Consider the following 22,755-nt stretch of genomic DNA (forward strand, 5'->3'; position numbering starts at 1 on the left):
TGAACTTCTGATCCTCCTGCCTCAGCCTCCTGAGCCACTGGGATTACTGATGTATGCCACCATACCCAGCTTTTATTTTTTAATTTTGAGACAAGGTCTTCCTCCATTGTTTAAGGGACTCACTAAGTTGCTGAGGCTGGCTTTGAACTTGAGATCCTCCTGCCTTACGTTCTCACACCTCTAGTTTTATAAGTGTGTGCCACTGAGCCTCACTCCTGTTTATAGAGGATAGAGTCTTGATAGGTTACCAAGGCTAGCCTGGAGCACTAGTTCAACTCAGCTTTATGAATTGCTGGGATTACAGGTGTGTACCACTGGGCCTGACTGCAATTCACTTATAAGAAACTACCATTTGTGCAGTTTTTGGTGTAGTATTAAGAAAGACTATCCACAATTATCCAAAAAAAAAAAAAATATTAAAATACTCTTTTTTAGCCAGGAGTGGTGGCACATATCTGTAATCCCAATGATTTCAGATGCTGAGGCAGGAGAATCGCAAGTTTGAGTCCAGCTTCAGTAATTTAACAAGGCCTTATCTCAAAAAAAAAAAAAAATAAAAAGAGTAGGACTGTAGACCAGTGGTAGAGTGCCCCTTGGTTCAATTCCAGTACTGGGGGGATAAACAGTTTTTCCTTAAACCAGACATTAATTTACAAAAAATATAAAGCAATGCCATTCTTGTCACTGGTTTAAAAAATTATTTTAGAAAAGTTATTTTTTTTAAGAGAAATGCAGGCAAGAGCCGTGAACAGCCCCTTCATTTTTTTTTAAAAGAGAGAGAGAGAGAGAGAGAGAGAGAATTTTTAATATTTATTTATTTATTTTAATTCTCCGCGGACACATCTTTGTTGGTATGTGGTGCTGAGGATCGAACCCGGGCTGCACGCATGCCAGGCGAGCGCGCTACCGCTTGAGCCACATCCCCAGCCCTAGAAAAGTTATTTTATAAAAATTATTTTAAATAGATTAATATTTAATTTTTTGTCTTAATTTCTAGTACATCAAATAGTGATAATATACCTCTATAAACTTTAGGGTACTCAATAATTAGAGTGCAGAAATCCTGAGAGACCCCAAATTTGAGAACATCTGGTACATGGGATACAGTGGAATTTGAAGACAGAACCTAAACCCAAGTTTCGGTTCTGGGGCTCAACTGACACTGACTTTAAGCTAGTTAGTGTAGACAATGGAGTCAGAATTTCGTTCATAATTTTTGGCTCCACCACTTGTTGGTACTGTGACTTTGGGCTAGTCATTTTACCCCTCTGAAAATAGAAATTACTATTGGACTTATTGGATGCTGTGAGAATGAAATGGTGTTATAATTTGTAAAATGTTTACAAAGTCCCAGAGCTCGGTAAATGCTAGCAACTCGTGCTAATCTGTATTAGTTGTCTGGCAAGATCCTAGAGAATAGCATATAGCTGGGGCTTTCTCATCCTATCCAAAGAGAACATAAGCTAATTCGGTATTAGAAAATTGAAAGTGTAAGTAAACGTGTGGCTATTTGTGTGTGGCTGTGATTCTGAAAGAGAATGTGTTATTGTTGTTTCCCTTTTCCCAGTTTCTAAAGAAACAACCAAAAATATTCCCTGAACCCTTGCTTTATAATCTAGTGAGAAAGTAGGTTTTTTTTTTTTTTTTTTTTTGTACTAGAGATTGAACCTAGGGGTGCTTAACCACTGAGCCACATCCCCACTCCCTTTTTTATTTTGAGGCTCTCGCTCAGTTGCTTGGGCTGGCTTTTAATTGGGATCCTCCTGCTTCTGCCTCCCAGCCACTGGGATTACAGAGCATCACTATGCCCAGACTTTTTTTTTTTTTTTTTTTTTTAAATAACCAAAGGAATTGCGGTTTTCCACAAAACGAAATAATCAGGGGAGCCAGGGCAGGAAGGACCATTACTAAGCCTCATACTTTTTACACCAGTTATATCTCCTCATTTGGAGGAAAAATATCTGTGTCCAGCCTCCTTTGTGAATTTTGAATTCCATCAAGCGTACATCTTTTAGGAATACTTTTTTTTGGCAGTTCTGAATTCTAATAAACGAAAGAGGAGCCCTGAGATAATCTTTTCATCTTTGCAAATGTCAATAATATCCCTTCTCAGCATCCAGAAGGGGAGGTCTGGATAGAGTCAACTATTAACATTATCCCAACACCTCCTTTCATCGTATTTATTAGAAGTGGCGTAGCATCCTTGTCTCTCCTGGGTTCCCCCACCACCCCGGCCCACTGATGGGGTAGCCAGAGTACCTCTGGAGTGAGGCAGACTGTTGACCCATTTGTTAAGTGAGAGGCTGCACTGGTTGATCTGGAACATTTCTTGTGCTGAAACTCAATTCTCCTTTAAAACTGTTATCCTTTATTTCCCCTCAAAGGCCTCGGGCCTCGGGTTCGGAGTACCGCACACCGGCTCGCAGAACGCCTACCTAGCGAGCTCCGCGCCCCGACGCCTGCCCGCAAGAGCTGCCACGTCTCGCGCGATCCCCTCCACCTCTCGCGACACTTCCTCCTACATCCCCTGCGACCCTCCTGGCCCCACTAGTGGCTTGGGCGCGGCGCTCACAGCCACCTCACCTGGACTACTGGCAGCCTGGCCCGCTACTCGCCCGCTGGGAGCGCGGTGGAGCTCAGGGCTCGGCTCGAGCCCGGCGGGGCTGCAGGCTCCGCCCTGCCCCGCCCCGCCTCGCCCGGGCTCCAGGGAAAGGCCGCCGCGGGGACATGTCGTGTCCCCCTCAGCGAAGGCAGCAAAGCGTGAGAGGCGGTAGAACTGCCAGGTGAGTCCGCTTCCGCGTTTTGGGGCCGGCGGCTGGGAGGTGGGCTGGAGACCCTGCGGAATGGCGAAACCGGGGGCGGAGGAGGACGCGTAGCTTCAGGCTAGGATCCGGCGACTGGGAGGACCTGCCGGATGGGGAGGGGTAGCCTCGGCTCCCGGGAAGTGGCCGGGGCCCTGCGTTATTGACTGCGCCCTAGGGAACTGGAAAATTCTCGTGTCTCGTGTCCGCGGGTGGGTGTTTTTCTCTGCCAGGCTGGAGGAAGGAGGCAGAAATTAGGACCCCGAATTCTGAAGCCTTGAAACTGGGCGACAAAAGGCCTGGGTCCGGGGAAGAAGGGACCGGACGAGGTGGCTGAGGTAAGTTTGTGCTAGGAAAAAGGGCAGTGGGGCCGAAAGCCCGGAGGGCCTTCACTCAGGCCAGGTGTTTGCCATTCCGCTGTGCCCTGTGCCTAGCTGCCGAGCTTTCTCACGCAGGAGCGTACTTTAGATGTCTGCAGTCTTTGCCTCATTGTGTGTGTGTGTGTGTGTGTGTGTGTGTGTGAGAGAGAGAGAGAGAGAGAGAGAGAGAGAGAGAGAGAGAGAGAAAGAAAAAAAGAAACACATCGGTCAGATTAAGGGGAGGCTTTTGAGGTCCCACTGTTACTTTTCACCTGTACGCTGTTGAGTGGGTGTGCGCGTGCACATAGTGACCCCCTGGCAAGGTTTGGGTTTGAGTTTGTGTCACAGCCCTAATTAAGTAAGCGTGCTTCGAGGATTAATCGCAATGATTGATTCTTAAGTGAATTGTTGTATTTTCTGTATTTTAAGATTCCAGTAAAGTAAATGCGCAGTGATAATGGCCCAGAGCCTAAAACCTGGGCGTTATTAGAAATGGTTGTATACATTTGCTGCCTTTGGCACTAGGTTTAAACTGGAAATTGGGGTAAGATATTTTGTTGCATCAGTTTTGACCATTTTTTCTTGTGTTTGAGGGTTAATTTTATAACTTGTAAGCCATGCAGTTAAGAGAGCATTGGGAGCTCAGTGCAAAATAGCTGATGTAATAGAAACATTTAAAGAGTTTTCCCTTTGTTATTTTTATTCTAAATTAGGTAGCCTCTTTAGGTTATTTGTCCTCACCCCCAAAAGTGACTTCTTAAAGTGACCAGTGTGTGTGTGTGTTTTTGTGTGTGTTTGTGTATGCATGTGCACAGCATTAGCAATTATATTGGTAATAGAGGGAAAATGATTTCCTGATAGTTTTTATCTTGTCTTTTAGAGGGCGAAATGTCATCTGTGGAATCACACCAGGAGCATTTGTCTCAGTCAGATCCTTCCCCATCACCAAACTCATGTAGTTCCTTTGAGCTAATAGACATGGATGCTGGCAGTTTGTATGAACCAGTTTCTCCACATTGGTTTTATTGTAAAATAATAGATTCCAAGGAGACATGGATTCCTTTCAACTCTGAAGATTCACAACAACTGGAAGAAGCATATGGCTCTGGTAGGATGATAATGATGGCTTGTAATATAGAGTCATCTCCAACTATAATGTAATAACTTTTATAAAGCACTATTAAAAGTACATTTTAGCTTTTTCCCATTAATTAAACAAGTGCTTTATCACTGAGCTAAGTAGAATTTTATATCAGAGTTCCATATTAGTGCCCAGCTAATAATTTATAATATTCAAAAACTTGCTCTGTATCTTGAAAACAGTTCCTATCATAATTTCTGCATAGTTATCCAGTAATTTTTTTTTTAAACTGGGGATTGAACTCTTTAGGCTACATCCTCAGCCATATTTTATTTAGACTCAGGATCTCACTGAGTTAGTTGCTTAATGCCTCCGCATTGCTGAGGCTGTCTTTGAACTCATGATCCTCCTGTCTCAGCCTCCTGAGCTGCTGAGATTACAGGCTTGTGCTACCACACCTGGCCTAGTAATATATTTTTTAAAATATTTTTTTTAGTTGTTGATTGACTTTTATTTTATTAATTTATTTATATGTAGTGCTGAGAATTGAACCCAGTGCTTCACACATGTGAGACAATTGCTCTACCACTGAGTCACAACCTCAGCCCCCAGTAATATTTTTATATTCTAACTTGTGTTTCAGTTTTGGTTAATCAAGATAGGGTAGAAGAATTTCAGAAGAATGAACTTTCTAATGTATTGTTTTTTTCTTATTTTATGATACAGGAATGGTGTTACTTACACTATGTCATCATGATTGACATTAAGTTGAATTTTTAGTTCCTTAAACCAAAAATTTGGAAAAAAAGATGCTTTTTGTTTTTTGGTACTCGAGATTGAATCCAGGGCCTCACACGTTAGGCAATCACTCTACCACTGAGCTATACCCTGAACCCCTAAACTCCTTTTTAAAGAGGTATTATTATCTTTCCTTAGAAACAAAAGCAAAACTGCGTAGTATTTTTTTTTCACGTTTCATTAAAACTAGGAAAAAGATGTGTATTGAATTTTTTTTCTTTTAATTTTTTTTTAGTTGTAGGTGGACATAATGCCTTTATTTTTATTCATTTATTTTTATGCGTTGCTGAGGATCGAACCCAGTGCCTCACCCATACTAGGGGAGCACTCTACCACTGGGCCACATCCCCAGTCCCTCTTTCTTTCTTTTTAATGTTTAGCCAAGTAGAAACTATTCCATGTGTTTCATAATATTAGAATATAACTTGTAATTATATTTGGGGAAATATATTGAAAAACATGTATTTCTTTTCCCCTTTCAAATTCTTTTTGTTTTCTGACTTTTAATAGGAAAAGATGGTAATGGGAGAGTTGTCCCCACTGATGGGGGCAGATATGATGTTCATTTGGGGGAGAGGATGAGATATGCTGTGTACTGGGATGAACTTGCATCAGAAGTGAGACGATGTACTTGGTTTTACAAGGGAGACAAAGACAATAAATATGTTCCCTACTCAGAAAGCTTCAGCCAAGTTTTAGAGGTTTGCTTTTAGCCTTTTTTACTTACCATTTTCTTCGTTTTTTTCTTTTCTCATTTAATAATCTTTTCTTTCTATTGTAACTTACTTTGTGAAATTTCCAAAGAATGTTTGGTTCTGCATCATATTTCATAGCATTTATTTTCACAAGTTAGTTTCAGGATAAAGTAGTTTTAATTTTAGAATTTAAAATAACATGGAGACTTTAGTATTCCCCAATTAAAATGTAAAAATTTCCCTAAAGGTAATCATTTATAATATTTCAGCTATGACTGCAGGATCAATTTCTTTTTCTTTCTCTGAAAATTGATATTTGTTTTCTTTAAACTGGAGTAGAACATTACTGTTGCTGATAGAAGTATATAAAATGGTGAATAGTGATTGTGTAGTGTAGGTGACAGGAATGATTTTTTTTCTTTGTCCTATACTATTCTAATTTTAAAACAATCTTAAACTAAATTTGATAAATTGGAGAATGCTATTCTTATTGAAACCAGTTAATCGTGTAGTATTCTTGTAATTTTAATAAAAAAGCTATTAGAGAAGTCTAATGAATTAATGTGTTCTTTTAAGGAAACATACAGGCTTGCTGTAACTCTGGATGAATGGAAAAAGAAACTGGAATCTCCAAACAGAGAAATTATTATATTACACAATCCAAAGGTAAAGTGAATTAAAGCATTTCTCTGATGTTGAGATTAAGGATTAATTACATTACTAAGGAAAACTTAATTGGCTTCTTTTTTTTTTTATGGACTCTACATAGGATAACCTTTGGCAGATTTTATATTGAACTTATCATTATGAAACTTAGAGCCATTACTGTTATTTACCCCTCTCAGTTTATACAAAAGAGTTTTCTTAAGCAAAATTATGTCAGTACGGATTAAGAAAACCACTGACACGCTATGTGAGCATATCTTTCATGTGTATATTTTAGTCCATATATTTTGAGGATTTTTATTTCAAGTTGTAGAAGTTGCATATCGAAACCCCATAATAAATATGTATTTAAAGATAGGTTACTACTCTTCAATATAATATAGAGATGTCTATAATGAAGACTATACTGCTGTGATCTTTTTCTATTTAAGCTCATGGTACATTACCAGCCAATTGCAGGGTCTGATGAGTGGGGTTCAACACCCACTGAACAGGGTCGACCAAGAACAGTGAAAAGAGGAGTTGAAAACATCTCTGTTGACATTCATTGTGGTAATATTTGTTAATAATTTTTTTTCTTATATATTTTTTAAAGTGTGACCTTTTTTCTATGGATTTGGATTATGTCAAGGCTTAAAATGATCTTTAATCATATGGGCTTATTCTGAGATAAAGTTAGCATCTCTTCATATGCTAAGAGATACAAAACTTAAAGTTGCTGAGGACATATGTGCAATGGTTATAATTTGGTAGCATTAAATATAGGTGAACTGGTTATTTCACCTGCTAAACTAGAAATTTATTACTGGCTATTCCTATCTTGAAGTTTTTTTTGAGGGGGTGGGTACAGGGGATTAAACCCAGGGGTACCTTAATCACTGAACCACATCCCCAGCCCCCCCCTTTTTTTTAAAGAATTTTTAATATTTATTTTTTAGTTTTCGGCGGACACAACATCTTTGTTTGTATGTGGTGCTGAGGATCGAACCCGGGCCGCACGCATACCAGGCGAGCGCGCTACCGCTTGAGCCACATCCCCAGCCCCCCCTTTTTTTTTGAAAAATTTTTTTTCTTTTAGCTGTCCAAGGACCTTTACTTTATTTATTTATATGCAGTGCTGAGAATCGAACCCAGTGCCTCACACATGCTAGGCAAGCACTCTACCACTGAGTCACAAGCCCATCCCCATCCCTTTTTATTTTTTATTTTGAGACAGGGTCTCACTAAGTTGCTTAGGGCCTTTGTAAGTTGCTGAGGGTGGCTTTGAACTTGTGATTGTCCTGCCTCGGACTCCCCAGCTGCTGGGATTACAGGCATATACCACCATGGCCGGTTCCTTAAAGATTTTCAGCTAAGGAAAACCTTTTTTTTTTTTTTTAAAGAGAGAGTGAGAGAGAGAGGGGGAGGGGGACAGAGAGAGAGAGAGAGAGAATTTTAACATTTATTTATTTTTTCTTAGTTCTCGGCGGACACAACATCTTTGTTGGTATGTGGTGCTGCTGAGGATCGAACCCAGGCCGCACGCATGCTAGGCGAGCACGCTACCGCTTGAGCCACATCCCCGGCCCCAGGAAAACCTTTTTTTCAGAAAGAATTTAATGATTATCTTTTGTTCTCTAGTGTCACTTATGTTATGATTGCTTTAACTATACTTAACTGGATTATAAAATACCTTTTATAGCTGGGTGTGGTGGTGCACGCCTGTGATTGCAGATACTTGGGAGCCCAAGGCAGGATGATCAAAAGTTCTAGGCTTGCCTGGGCAACTCATTGAGACCCTATCTCAAAATAAAAATAAAAAAACAAGGGTTGGTGATGGATCTCAGAGGTAGAACTCTCCTGGTTTAGTCCCCAGTGCCACCAAAAAAGAAGTTTATATTGCAGAAGAAAGGATTTTTTTCTTAGATTGACTATAATTTTTAAAAGATGAGTTTAAATTTATTTTTCTTTTTCCTATCCTCTGATACTGGGAATGGAACCCAGGGCCACTCTACCCCTGGGCTATATCCCTAGGCCCTTTTTATTTTTTGAGACATGATCTTGCTAAATTGCTCAGGCTGAACTTGGTGATCCTCCTTGCTCAGCCTCCTGATTAGCTGGGATTATAGGCATTTGCCTGTGTGCCCAGCTGAGTTTAAAATTTCAGACTTTAAAGATATAATACAGGAGCCGGACACAGTGGTGCATGCCTGTAATCCCAGTGATTTGAGGCAGGAGAATTGAGTTCAAAGCCAGCCTCAGCAACTTAGTGAAGCCCTCAGCAACTGAACTACACCCTGTCTCTAAATAAAATGTAAAGAGGGCTGGGGATGTGGATCAGTGGTTAAGCACCCCTGGGTTCGATCCTTGGTACCAAAAAATAAAAAGAGGGCTAGGAATGTAGCTCAGTGGTAGAGTGCTTACAGAGCACACATGAGGCCCTGGGTTCAATCCTTAGTATTACAAGCAAACAAATGAGATCAAACATTGGTACAATTGATAAAAATTGATTAGGTATAAGTATTCTATCAATACTAAATTCCCTGGATTTGGTAACTGTACTGTGGTTATGCAAGAGGATAGTCTTAGGAAACACATATATTAAAATTTTAATTAAGTATAGTTGATGACATATGCAACTTGCTCCCAAATGGTTCAGAAAAATATGTGTGTGCACACTTGCATAAAAAGAATAATAAAAAATATGACAATTATTTAAAAAGTTGAATCTATAAAAATTCATGGGAATTTCTATACTAGTTTTTCAGTTTTCTGTAAGTTTGCACTTAAAGTGTCTTAAAAACCTAGTTTCACAGACTTTGAGATAAAAAGAGAAAGTAAAATCTGCATACTTTTAGTAAGTGGTTAAAATATAAGGCTATTTGTGTATTTTAAATTATTATTTTAACTTGTTCACTGTGGATATTTGATTTAGAACACATAATTAATTATATAGAATAATTTTTTTCTTTTTAATTTTATTTATAGGGGAACCTTTACAAATAGATCACTTGGTTTTTGTAGTCCATGGGATTGGACCAGCTTGTGATCTCCGCTTTCGAAGCATTGTACAGTGTGGTAGGTTTGCAAAGCATGTACGGTTAGATCATAATTAAAGGAACTGCTACTGTCAGCTGAGAGAAAGCTTTGGTCTGTTGTCTTAGCTACATAATAAGATGTAGAGAGCTAAAGACAGGCAACAAGACAGTAAAGCTTCCTAGCCTAGATCTAAAGAGCTAATAAATTCCTAAGGCTAATAGTTTATACTCTTAACTAGCAGTTCTTGAATGAACAAACTCTTAATCCCTGTAAAAAAATAAATAAATAAATAAAAATTATGGTGTATTGCTCCTATTTCTAACCATTGCAAATTTAAAGGGAGCCATAAAAATGATGAAGTTTAAAAGAATAATAAGCCTTACACATTTTTTAATTCATATTTTGTTAAACTTCTTGATATTATAGTTGGAAGATTTAAGTCATTAATATAGCTTGATTTTAAAAGGCAATATCCTCTAAAACTTGGTAGTAGTCAAAGTCTGTTCCAGTTTTATTCTATTGGCTAATGGTCCTTAAGATCAATGCTATTCAAAATTCATTTTACATATTTTTAAAATCTAAGGTATTGGTAAGAACCAAAAAGAGGTCCTTCTTCTCCCTGGGAGGACTTACACTCTCCCTTGAAAGTGTCCCCTTTTCCCCTTTTCCTATCCCTCAATAAACCTGGGGGAGGTTTGGGGTTGTGGCTCAGTAGTAGAGTGCTTGCCTAGCATGTGTGAGGCACTGGGTTCAGTTCTGAGCTCCGCATAAATGAATAAAATAAAGTTTGTTAACATTTTTTAAAAAAAGAAAAAAAAAAGGTGCCTGGGAAAAAAAGAACCAGAAAAGTTAGGATGGGAACCTGACTATAAAATTGGTTGACATACAGTCAATGTGATTTTTAAAAAATATTGAAATATTTTTAATAGTTCTAATGACAAAGAAGTTTGGAAGTTAGTTTTTCTTTTGATGAAATATTTTATATGGTAAAAGCAAGTTTTATATAAAGGTAATATTTTTATATACACTCTTAATTTTTCCTGAGTATTTAGTATTTTTATGTTCTAAGCAAATGTAGTTAAGTGGTATATTACTACATGATCTGTTGCGTTCTGAGTCGACGTATTAATCGCTCCACTGTTAATGCATAAATTGATTTTCTTTTCTAGTTAATGATTTTCGCAGTGTTTCCTTGAACTTACTACAGACACATTTTAAAAAAGCTCAGGAAAATCAACAGATTGGAAGGGTAGAGTTTCTTCCAGTCAACTGGCACAGTCCATTACATTCTACTGGTGTGGATGTGTGAGTAATAACCTCATATCGTTGAATTGTTAACTATGATTGTAATGTTTTCTGATCATCATAAGGATATTTCTGTTACAGCCTACTGTAGAGAGAATTTATGAAATGCTCATCAGTTCTTTGTTGTAATTAGCCCTGGTTAGAAGTACAGAGCTATGTATTTCTTCAGTGTGTTTTACTGATTCTGTTGTTTTTACTATTTTTTGGGGGGTGGTACTGGGGATTTAACCCAGGGGTGCTTAACCACTGTGCCACATTCCCAACCCTTTTAACTTTTTATTTTGAGACAGGGTCTTGCCAAGTTGCTTAGTGGCTTGCTAAGTTGCTGAGGTTGGCTTTGAACTTGCAAACTTCATGCCTCAGCCTCCCAGACTGCTGAGACTATTGGTGTGAGCCAACATGTCTGATTTACTCTTAAAAGCTTCATTTTTTTTTAAAGCATTAAAGCCAAATGTTACTTTCTTTCTATCATTTATTAGCATTTCAGTTTTCACATGTCAAAAACCAACTATTCCCCAAGATGTACAAAATTTTGTTGCTACTTTTGTGGTGATATTTGAATAGTGGTCCAAATTTGGGGAAAAGGGAAGAACTCTCCCTAAATTAAATTATTAGCATTTATAATTTGAGGTATAATTAGTAAAGTGTTTTTAAGTAATAGCTTTTTTCTTTTTTAAATAGTTTTTAGTTGTATTTGGACACAATACCTTTATTTTACTTATTTTTATGTGGTGCTGAGGATTGAATCCAGGGCCTCACACGTGCTTGGTGAAAGTTCTATTGCTGGGCCACAACCCCATCCAACCCTTAGTGATAGCTTTTTTAAAGCTTAAGACCTTTAATTTTGATTGTAAATTTTATGGTAGTAACAGAGAAGGTTGCCTTATACTAAGGATCTTTGGCTGAGTGCTCTCCAGAAAGAAATATGTTCATAATATAGCTCTAGAATAGAACTAGAAGGGGCTTTACTAAGGTAAAAGAAATAGCATTGTTTTCACACTGGGTTTAGAAATGGCTTTTCTGATTCTGTGCCTGGGTTCTTTTAATACTCTATGATTCGAGTATGTTTCATGTTCCACGTACTCCACTGTGATGTTGCTCTTACTAGTTATGAAGTCCATATTCTTTAACATTTGACCTAGCATTAGGAAGTTATAAAGGACACATAGCCTTGTTCATTATTTGAGGAGTCTGTCAGAGAATTTTGAAAAAGCTTTAACTGAAATTCGATTTAGACTATGTTAGCTTTAGTCTTCCTTTGCTAAATATAAATTTTGTTTGCCTTTGGCATCTGATATTCTTTCCTTTTTCTGATATTAAAAATTCTTCATTGAGGGAGGACACTGTTTCTTTTGTCATTCAGGGGTTAAAAAACAATGCTGGCAAACTGGTGATATAGCTTAGTAGTAGAGCATTTAGCAGGGGTGAGGCCTTGGGTTCTATGAATCCTAACTTGGGGGAGAAGAAAACTTAATCCTGAGAATTCTAGGAAAAGTCTCATATCTTTTCTTTTTTTTTTTTTTTCCAAATATTTGTTTTTTAGTTGTAGTTGGACACAATCCATCCATCCATCTATCTATCTATCTATCTATCTATCTATCTATCTATCTATCTATCTATCTATCTATCTATCTATGTGGTGCTAAGGATCAAACCTGGGGCCCTGAACATGCTAGGCAAGCTCTCTACCACTGAGCCACAACCCCAGCCCCTCTCGTATCATTTTGCAGAGTGCCAGCACTTGCTTGTAACCTGATGTCTCCCGAGACTGAGGCAGGGAGATCTCAAGTTCAAAGCCAGCCTCAGCAATTCAGCAAGACTCTAAGCAACTTAGTTAGACCCTGTCTCAAAAAATAAAAGGGCTGGGGATGTAGCTCATTGGTTAAGTGCCTTTGGGTTCAGTCCCCAGTAACAAAACAAAAACAACAACAACAACAAAAAAAAATTGACAGTAAAAAATTGGTAGTTGTTTGTTGTACCATTAAATGCTTGAGTCTAATTTTAAAGACTAAGCTAGGTAATTACTTAGAAGTGGCTATGTAATATAAAATATACTTTATTTTTTTCAGAGATCTACAGCGAATAACCCTGCCCAGCATTAACCGCCTCAGGCATTTCACCAATGACACAATTCTGGATGTCTTCTTCTACAATAGCCCCACCTACTGTCAGACTATTGTGGACACAGTAGCTTCTGAAATGAACCGAATATACACACTTTTTCTGCAGAGGAACCCTGATTTCAAAGGGGGCGTGTCCATTGCTGGTCATAGTTTAGGTAACAAATGAATTATTTGTAACCAGGGAGGAATATGACAGTTTGAGAATACTTGTTTTTATGATGCATTGTCTTTTATCATTATCAAATTCAGAGGTCTGAAAGTGGTCTATGTTGAAGAATTTGGAAGGGTTGAAAGGGTGGTGGTGGTAATTTGGAAACATTCCCTTGCTTTGTAGATTTGCTTACATGTATAATTAATTGGATCATGCCTTTTTTTTATTTGTATAAAAGATAGCCATTTAGTGCTAATGCTTAGAAATTGTCCCTTCTTTCTTCTATTTTACTTATAGGTTCGCTTATATTGTTTGATATCCTAACAAATCAGAAAGATTCTTTGGGGGATATTGACAGTGAAAAGGTAATTTAGATGTTCAGTTAGGTCCTTAATGTAGTATAAAATATTAAAGCATTTTATATTTTTAGATTTATTTTTTGCCTTTAATTGAGTTTAGTATCATAACATGATGTTGAAATTTACATTAATTTTAATTTTAACAGGCTGGTAATTATCTTTCATTTTTGGGTTATAGAAGCAAGATAGTAATATGCATCTACAAATAATTACCGTACTCTAAAATAAACATAGGTGTCTTTTATAAATAATCACTACTGATCTATTTATAGAATTATAGGATCATTGAGCTAATTGGAGTTTGGATGAAAGAAAATGAAGAATGAATTAGACGCAAATTGATATGATTTATAGAAATTCTGTTTGAAAGCAATGGGGGTACTTATTTTTAAACATATATTTTAATTAAATGAATTTCTATGAACATGTATTATTGATTTTTTTTTTTGATTTGGTACTTCACATATACTATCTTGTATTTTTTCCTTTTATCTAAGTGTCCAATTCCTCCTAGAGGACCATGAGTTCTTCTTCCAGGGCAAGTGCTTTGTCTTAGACTATGTTATTTCTTAAGCTCTGTTTCCCTAATAAGAGCTCAGTAAATACTTGTTAATTGTTCATTCCCTCATTCATTTAAAAATGTATTTTCTACTGAAGTTGCAAAAACTTGGAGGTTAGTTTTCATTTATATTTGCATAAGTAACTATTTAAAGTTAATATACATTACTATGGGAATTTAATATTTCAAATCACAAAATATTGTTTAAGGAAACAATGAATTTTGAGAATATAAGCTTTATGATTTAATTTTTAGGGTTCACTAAATATTGCTATGGATCAAGGAGATGCACCAACACTAGAGGAAGATTTGAAGAAACTTCAACTCTCTGAATTCTTTAATGTCTTTGAAAAGGAGAAAGTAGATAAGGAAGCTCTGGTAAAAATAACCTTTTAAAACTTTATGCCAAACCATTTTCAGTATTTTTATCATCACATTTACTAAGAGTCTGCCCTTGCTTTTTAGTCATAAATACTTTAGTCATAAATACTTCGGCATCATTAAAAATGTTTTTAGGGGCTGGGATTGTGGCTCAGTGGTAGAGTGCTTGCCGAGCATGCGTGAGGCACTGAGTTCAATCCCAGCACCTCATAAAAATAAACAAAATACAGGTATTGTGTCCATCTACAACTAAAAAATATTTTTAAAAATGTTCTTTAGCATTGTTTATTTTTTATCATATAAAGTGGTCTTTGCTCTACAGAAGTTCAAATTTCAGTTGAGCCACATTGATATTCATTTAGCAATGGAACAAACATTGGCACAACTTGGAGAAAACAGGAGGGCAAGAATGAACCTCTAACTGAACGTTAACTTTTGCAACTCTTACTTTCTTTTACACTTTCATGATCTGTGTTACTATTTGCTTTTCTATGTTTCTGTTTTTCCCATTTTGGTTGTGTTTTTTTCCTGTTTGTGATAGTAAACATTTACTAAATATCTATTAAGTAAATGAATGTCTATGATGAGTATACTATACCAAGTACTAGAGGTAGAATGGTAATAAGACCAATATGGTTCCTGATCTCATCATGTATGTAGTTAGGAAGACACATTAAATAATGACACATATAATTAATTTCAATTATGGTAGGAACTAATAAGGAAAAGTACACAGTGATATCAGAATGTATAACAAGATGAGTTAACCAAACTTGAGAGGGCAAAGGAAGCCCTTCCTAATAAGATGAGTGGCAGTTAAGTTGAGGTATTGATTCTGTTTTGTGTATGCTTCTGTGTTGGCTATATTTTTTCACTTCTTGTGTCCATTAGTAGGAGTATAATCCTCAGAAATGGAACATCTAATTGAGCATGGAAATCAAGAGGGTTTTCTATCATGAAGTCAGTAGATATTCAGCTTCTCTAGGTTATTGTTTTTTAACAGTAGCAAAATGTTATCTCTTGTTATCATTGACATTTTAGTTACTGACACTTTCTATTCTTCTTTAGGTTGTTTTATGAATAAAACAGTCTTTCCTTCTTGAAGTTATTAATGATGATGTACCTCAAAAAGCCACAGCAGTATAGAGCAAAGAACAACGGAGTGCCTAGATTTTATCCCTCTCAGGGAACAGGATATTTAATTGATTTTATTTTGCCTAGAAATAAAAAATACTTGGTTTTCTATGCCTAGGCTTTATGTACAGACAAAGATCTTCAGGAAATGGGAATTCCCTTAGGACCAAGAAAGAAGATACTAAACTATTTCAGGACCAGAAAAAATTCAGTGGTATGTGCCCAACATAGCTCATGGGCCTAAGCAGTTCTTTTGACATCTATGGTGTATCCTTAAGCTTTATGAGATATTTACTCTGAGGAGCTAAACAGTTTTTCTTTCCTTTTCTTTTCCTTTTTTTTTTTTTGAGATGGGGTCCAGGTATGTTGCCCAGGCTGACCTAAAACTCCTGGGCTCGGGAGAGCCTCAAATCTAAGCCTCTTGAGTAGGTGGGACAATAGGGGCACACCACATGCCTGGCTAGCTAGGCAGATTTTGTTTTTTTGGGGACAAGGTCTCACTATATTGCCCAGGCTGGTCTGATTGGTGAGCCTCCTGCCTTGGCCTTTCCCAGTACCTGGGATGACAGGCACATGCCAAAGTGCCTGGTTTAGCTAAGCACTTTTGATAATTGATCTTTGGGTCTTCTTTTTGAAAATAAACACATTTTCTTTATCTAGAGCCTTAAAAATGTTATTAGCTTGGGGAGTCTTACCTCCCCAGGATTACTCCTGCTTTCTGAAGAACCAGCTTTATTGAGATAAAATTCATGTCAGATATCATAAACGTCACCATTTTAGAGTGTGTAGTTCAGTAGTTTTTAGTATATTCACAAGAGTTTGTAATCATGAGCATTAATTCCAGAACATTTCTATCACCTTTAGAAGAAAGCTCATACCCCTTTACAGTTACTCCTTATTCCCTTCTGCCCCAGCTTCTATCAACCATTAATCTATTTCTGTCTCTCTGGATTTGCTTATTTTAGTTATTCCATATAAGAGAAATCATATAATATGTGACCTTTTGTGATTGATCTGTTTCATTTAACATAATGTTCTTAAAGTTTATCCCTGTTTTAACAGTTCCACATTGTTTTTTTCTGGCCATTGTATTTCTTTCCATTGTTTAGTAGTTAACTCTTTTCCAAATTTTTAGCAGATGGCTCAGTTCCTTTTTTTAAGACCCAATTCTTGGTTCAGTATTTATTATATTCTGTACCAGTATGACATCTTGTCACAGAAGGTCATAGAATTCCTTAACAATCCTTGACATTTCTTGCCACAATGCTTTGCTATTTTTTTTTCTCATAACAAGTGCATAAATTTTCAGCTGCTGTCCAAAGGACTTTATGTCCTCCATCATTTTAGAGCATACAGGAATGTTAATTGATAATTAAGGCAACTACTGTTGCTAGTGGTGTTATCTTTTTTTTTTTTTTTTTTTGAGGGCTTCTTCCTAGAATTATTGGCTACCATTTAAAGACGTTCCCAAGTATCCTTTCAAGCCAGTAGAAACCTGTATAATCATTTGATTATTTGAACTGTATAGTAGCTCTACCTAACAATTGTCTGTTCTTTAGGGTATTAATAGACAAACCACACAGTCGGCTTCAGCAGTGAATATCTCCAAAGAATCTGAATTCTGCAGTAGTATTGATAATACTAGAAATGATGAATATCTAGATGTTGGCATTGGGCAGGTAACAATATTAATATTGTTTGATTGTTCTTTTTACTGCTTCTATTGGTTTGGTAGGAACAGATGTAATTTTTGTATTAGTGAGAGATGCTTCTATTTGCTCCTTCCAGGTGTCTGTAAAATATCCCCGGCTCATCTATAAACCAGAAATATTCTTTGCCTTTGGATCTCCCATTGGAATGTTCCTTACTGTTCGAGGACTAAAAAGAATTGATCCCAATTATAAATTTCCAACATGCAAGGGTTTCTTCAATATTTACCATCCTGTAAGCATCCTGCAGTTATTGTGGTTTTACCTGAACTTGAGGGCTTATTGATGAAGAACATGTGACTTTGTATTGTATTGATTTGTTTTTTTCTATACTATTGTGTAGTAATGAGAATTTATTATATTAATTTGGAAGTGGTGGGTCAGAACAACTGTACCTTTTTAAGAAATTAAGTGAACTTATAAATTTTTAAAAAATTTATTTGTGGTACTAAGGATTGAACATAGGGCTGCACACATGCTAGGCAAGCACTTGAACTTATACTTGCCTAGGATACAGCTTCTCAGCCTGTATCCTAGGCAAGTATAAGTTCTTTAGCACAGATAAGTATAGCTATTATTTTTCCTATGTAGTTTGATCCTGTGGCTTATAGGATTGAACCAATGGTGGTCCCAGGAGTGGAATTTGAACCAATGCTGATCCCACATCATAAAGGCAGGAAGCGGATGCACTTAGGTAAGTTTGTGTATAGAACTTGATAATTCTAGACCTCCAGCCAATGGACCTCATTCATCATTCAGTCTTTTTTGTTGTGTTATAGCTTAAGTCTTTTAAAACATTCAACATTGTTTATTCATAAACATTTCAGAATTGAGAGAGGGCTTGACCAGGATGAGTATGGACCTTAAGAACAACTTGCTAGGTTCACTTCGGATGGCTTGGAAATCTTTCACCAGAGCTCCATATCCTGCCTTACAAGCTTCAGAAACTGCAGAAGAAACTGAAGCAGAACCTGAATCAAGTTTGGAGAAGTCCAGTGGTCAGTCACACTGTACACATTGATTATCAGCATCAGGCCAAATCAGGGAGAACTCCATGATGTGGAGTTCTTATTTTCCAAGGGCCTTCTTTCCTTTTGTATTGTGTACTATTGAGTCCTAATTGACTTTCATCTCCGCTAACCTTTTCTGTTATACTAATAGCCACAAATTGGAAAAACATGTGTATCAGGGAAAATGTCCAGAGAAGCTATTAACTAGGCTTGAAAACATTCCTCAGTTTGAAACTATGGAAATGATGTTATGAGCCTACTTTGGTACCTTGCTTTTGCTGGAGGAATATTCATATTTGTGGATCAGTTTTAATTTCATTGCTGGGAATGAGCTAGGATACTCTACTCAGTTTTACTCTTAGTTTTCAGTTTTCTAAGCAATATCCTTGTTTGCATTTAGTTTATAAACTTAAGGCAAGTTACTTAACTGTTGAAGGTACAAGTAATGTGATGTGATGAGCAAAAGAAAAGAGTTTGGGCAAAATTTGTGTGACTGGAGGAGGATCTTTTAAGGAGATTGAGAGGAAGAATATGGAAAATTGCTCTCTGAATAGAGAGTAGCTCATATGAAAGGAAGTAACAGGACAACCCTAGAGGTTTGAAAGCTCTTTGGTATTTATGATAGCTCTTTCATATCCAGATGTTAATGCGGATGAGACCTCTACAGCAGTTAAAGAAGACGTCCCTCCCATCAATGTAGGAAAGCTGAATGGAGGCCAACGCATTGACTATGTGCTACAGGAGAAACCTATTGAAAGTTTTAATGAATACTTATTTGCTTTACAAAGCCATCTGTGCTACTGGTGAGTGTTGTTTTTGTTTCTGTTTTTTGTTTGTCTAATTGTTTCACACATATTTGATAGATGTTGAAAAAAGGAGGATAAACCTGTGTGCATTTGGGATTAGAATGATTTCTCTTAAAACAATTACAAAATAGCATTGTCATATCATTTCAGGAAATATCATTGAAACACTTTGTGATATTGTTTTGCAATTTTCATAGTCCATGAAATTAATGATGCCAGCAATCATTAATTCAGGTATCTTGGTCTTAAAATTAAATCTTTTTTGACCATTTAGATGCATAAAAATGAATTGGAACAAATATAGTACTGTTGCTGGATGTATTTGGAGAAACCCATTTGGAAATATTTACAGTAGCTAGATCAGAATTAATCATTATTAAGTGTAATTAATTACTGAGTGAATTATAGAACAAATTAATGTTGCTTATTGACTTCATATAGTATAATGCAATGCAACTTAATCACTGAAAAAACTGAAGAAAAAGTAAAGCTCGGTTGGTGTGATGGTACACACTTGAATTCTCAGCTACTCAGGAGGCTGAGGCAGGAAGATCAACTATAAGTTCAAAGCCAGCCTGTGGAATTTAATGGAATTTTATCACAAAAAATAAAAAGGGCTAGGAATGTAGCTCAATAGTAGAGCACTTGCCTAGCCAAAAAAAAAAATAAATAAATAACTGGGAAAATAAGATGGGTCATGGATAAGTGTTTTTAAAAATGTAAGCTTTATTTAAAAAAGTTTTTTTTCTTTTAATAATTTTTTAGTTGTCAATAGAATTTTATTTATTTATATGTGATGCTGAGAATTGAACCCAGGGCCTCACATGTGCTAGGCAAGCATTATACCACTGAGCCACAACCCCAGCCTGCAAGCTTTATTGTTCTAAAATGAATTTTTCTTTTCTTTTTGGTACCAGGGATTGAACCCAGGGGCACTTAATCATGGAGCCACATCCCTAGCCCACTTTTAGTTTTTATTTTTTTAAGACAAGGCCTTACTAAGTTGCTGAGGCTGGCTTTGAACTTGCCATCCTCTTGCCTTAGTCTCTCAAGCTGCTGGGATTACAGGCATGAGCCACCTCGCCCATCTAAAAGGAATTTTTCTATGGAATTCTGATAAAGGATAATTGCCTGATGTAATCAATATATTTTTATATGATAAATGTGACAGAAGTCATAACATAAAATCAAAGTGTAATTTAGTAAAAGAAGTCTTATATGGGGCTAAAATAATGCTCTTTAAGAATGATTTCTGCTAGTCTGGCTTTTAAAATTTCTGAGTGGACAGTATATTTATATGATTTGAAATCCAAAGAAAGACAAAAAATGAAAAGTTTTTTTCATTTTGTTCTTTGTTAATGAGTTCCCTCATGTGCAACTGTCATATTTTTCTTAAAGTTTCTTCTGTCAGTCTATTTAATGCATACATAATGCAGGTGTGAATGTATGTGGACTTGTTAAAAAAAAAAAAAGGTTTCTTTCTGCCCTTTTGTAATCCCTTCTTTGCCCATTCTCCAGGGAACCGTTAGTCTCTGTCATGTGGATTAATTTGCATATGACTTATTTGAAATTATGCAATATATATATATATATATATATATATATTAGCATAGCTTTTTTGAGATTCATGTGTAGATAAATAGTTTTTGCTGTTGTTTGTTTTTTGGTACTGGAGATTGAACCTAGGGGCACTTTGCCACTGAGCTACAATCCAATTCTTTTTATTTTTTATTTTGAGATAGGGTCTCATTAAGTTGTAGAAACTGGCTCTCAATTTGGGATCCTCCTGCTATGTTCAGCTTCCCAAATCACTCGGGTTATAGGTGGGTGTGACCACATTCAGCTTATTTTTTCCTTTTTATTGCTAAGTAGTGTTTCATTATATTGATAGACCACAATTTATCTCTTCATCTGTTAATGGACATTTGGGTTGTTTTCAATTTTTGGCTATTAAAAAAAAAACTGGTAGGAGCATTTATATAAAAAACTTGGTATGGACATTTCCTTCCTCCCTACCTTCCTTCTTCCCTTCTTCCTGGTTCCTTCCCTTCTTTCTTTCTTAGGATTGAACCCAGTAGTGCATTACCACTGAGCTACATCCCGAGTCCTTTTTTTTTTAATATATATTTTTTTAAGGTGTAGATGGATATAACACAATGCTTTTATTTTTATGTGGTGCTGAGGATCGAACCCAGGTCCCGCCAGTGCTCTACCAAGCACTCTACCGCTGAGCCACAATCCCAGCCCCCCTAGTCCTTTTTATTTTAAGATAGAGTCTAAGTCACTGAGGCTGATCTCAAACCCTGCCTTAGTCTCTCAAGTCACTAGAATTACAGGCATATATATCATGCCTATCTTATATTTTTTAATTTTCTTGGGTAAATACCTAGGAGTGGAATGGCTAGGTGTCATATGGAAGAGTATTTTCAAAAGAAACTTTCAAACTGAATTGCTATGGTAGTTGACATTCTCATCAGAGTTCTAGTTGCTCCAAATCCTCTAAAACTCCTTTCTTTTTTTTGGTACTAGGGATTGAACCCAGGGGCACTAAACCACTTAGCCATATCCCCAGACCTTTTTTGATTTTATTTAGAGATAGGGTCTCACTGAGTTATTTAGGGCCTTGCTAAGCTGCTGAGGCGGCTTTGAATTTGTGATTATCCTGCCTTTGCCTCCCTGTCCGCTGGGATTACAGGTGTGTGCCACCACAGAACAACTCTTTTTTTTTTTTTAAATTTGTTTTGTAGTTGTAGATGGACAGACTGCCTTTATTTTATTTATTTATTTTTATGTGGTGCTGAGGATCGAACCCAGTGCCTCAAATGTGCTAGGTAAGCGCTCCACCACTGAGCCATAGCCTTGATGATAAAGTTTCTTAGCTATTCTGAGAGTGTTTTCATATATTTATTTGAAATCTATGTCTTTGATGAAATGTTTCTTTAGACCTTTTGCCCATTTAAAAAATTTTGTGCTTTTTAAAATTTCAAGAGTTCGTTCTTATTTTAGTTACCAGTTCTTTTCATATTTAAAAAAAATTATTAATTTTTTTGGTCCTATGGATTTAACCCAGGAGCACTAAACAAGTGAGCTACATCCCCAGCCCTTTATATTTATTTTTTAAGTTTTGAGACAGGGTCTTGCTAAGTTGCTTAGGGCCTCACTAAGTTGCTGAGGCTGGCCTCAAACTTATGATCCTCTTGCCTCGGCCTCCCTAGTCACTGGGATTATGGGTGTGTGCCACTGTGCCTGGCTCAGATTTTTTTTTTTAAGATATGGCTTATTTTTCTGTCATTGGCTTTGAAGAGAAGGAAGTTTTTGATTCTGATTAAGTCTAAATGATTGACAGACACTTGTGCCTTTTGGATATATTTAAGAAACCTCTGCTGAATCTAAAGTCATTAAGTTTTCTCCTCTGTATTGTTTCAGCTCTTATGTTTAGGTCTGTGATCCATTTTGATCAAGTTAATTTTTGAATATGGTGGAAAATAAGGATACAGATTTATCCTTATTTTCCACCATATTAAAAAATTAACTTGTTTCTCATGTAGGTCTTTGGTTCTAGCACCATTGTTGAAAAGTTTATCTAGTTGGAATAACTTTAGAATTTCTTTAGTAAGTCAGTTGATACACACACACACACACACACACACACACACACACACACACACACACACATCTGGACTCTGTGCCATTGATCTCTTTATCTACATGTCAGTAGCATAGTCTTAATCACTGTGGCTTTATAGGTCTTTAAATCACGTAGCATGATTTTTCTAGTTTTTTTTTTAAGTGAAAATTAT

General features: G+C 36.6%; 1 protein-coding gene and 1 long non-coding RNA gene across 8 annotated transcripts in view; one reads left to right on the forward strand and one right to left on the reverse strand.

Annotated features, from left to right (window-relative positions):
- Positions 1–797: 797 nt before the first annotated feature.
- Positions 798–2,399, reverse strand: LOC144370455 (uncharacterized). Its single transcript, XR_013430436.1, has 2 exons — positions 2,260–2,399; positions 798–929 (listed from the first exon to the last, which is right to left on the reverse strand). It is a non-coding gene; the product is annotated as an uncharacterized LOC144370455 (long non-coding RNA).
- Positions 2,400–2,644: 245 nt separating this feature from the next.
- Positions 2,645–22,755, forward strand: part of Ddhd2 (DDHD domain containing 2) — a 53,136-nt gene continuing 33,025 nt past the window's right edge. For 2 of the 7 annotated variants that reach the window (XM_078031218.1, XM_078031222.1), the window contains exons 1-17: positions 2,645–2,783; positions 3,035–3,139; positions 4,041–4,268; positions 5,550–5,740; positions 6,311–6,400; positions 6,832–6,952; positions 9,368–9,457; positions 10,588–10,723; positions 12,793–13,001; positions 13,295–13,362; positions 14,171–14,293; positions 15,549–15,644; positions 16,990–17,109; positions 17,219–17,374; positions 17,731–17,833; positions 17,967–18,137; positions 18,790–18,952. In XM_078031218.1, the coding sequence (XP_077887344.1) occupies positions 4,049–4,268; positions 5,550–5,740; positions 6,311–6,400; positions 6,832–6,952; positions 9,368–9,457; positions 10,588–10,723; positions 12,793–13,001; positions 13,295–13,362; positions 14,171–14,293; positions 15,549–15,644; positions 16,990–17,109; positions 17,219–17,374; positions 17,731–17,833; positions 17,967–18,137; positions 18,790–18,952 (2,057 nt within the window). In that variant the 5' untranslated portion in view covers positions 2,645–2,783; positions 3,035–3,139; positions 4,041–4,048. Of the gene's footprint in view, positions 2,784–3,034; positions 3,140–4,021; positions 4,269–5,549; positions 5,741–6,310; positions 6,401–6,831; positions 6,953–9,367; positions 9,458–10,587; positions 10,724–12,792; positions 13,002–13,294; positions 13,363–14,170; positions 14,294–15,548; positions 15,645–16,989; positions 17,110–17,218; positions 17,375–17,730; positions 17,834–17,966; positions 18,138–18,789; positions 18,953–22,755 lie in introns of those variants that run through there. The other 5 variants (XM_078031221.1, XM_078031223.1, XM_078031219.1 and 2 more) reach the window with 4 other exon arrangements.

The sequence above is a fragment of the Ictidomys tridecemlineatus genome, chromosome 14 (genome assembly GCF_052094955.1).
Source record: "Ictidomys tridecemlineatus isolate mIctTri1 chromosome 14, mIctTri1.hap1, whole genome shotgun sequence".
NCBI classification, from domain to species: Eukaryota; Metazoa; Chordata; class Mammalia; order Rodentia; family Sciuridae; genus Ictidomys; species Ictidomys tridecemlineatus.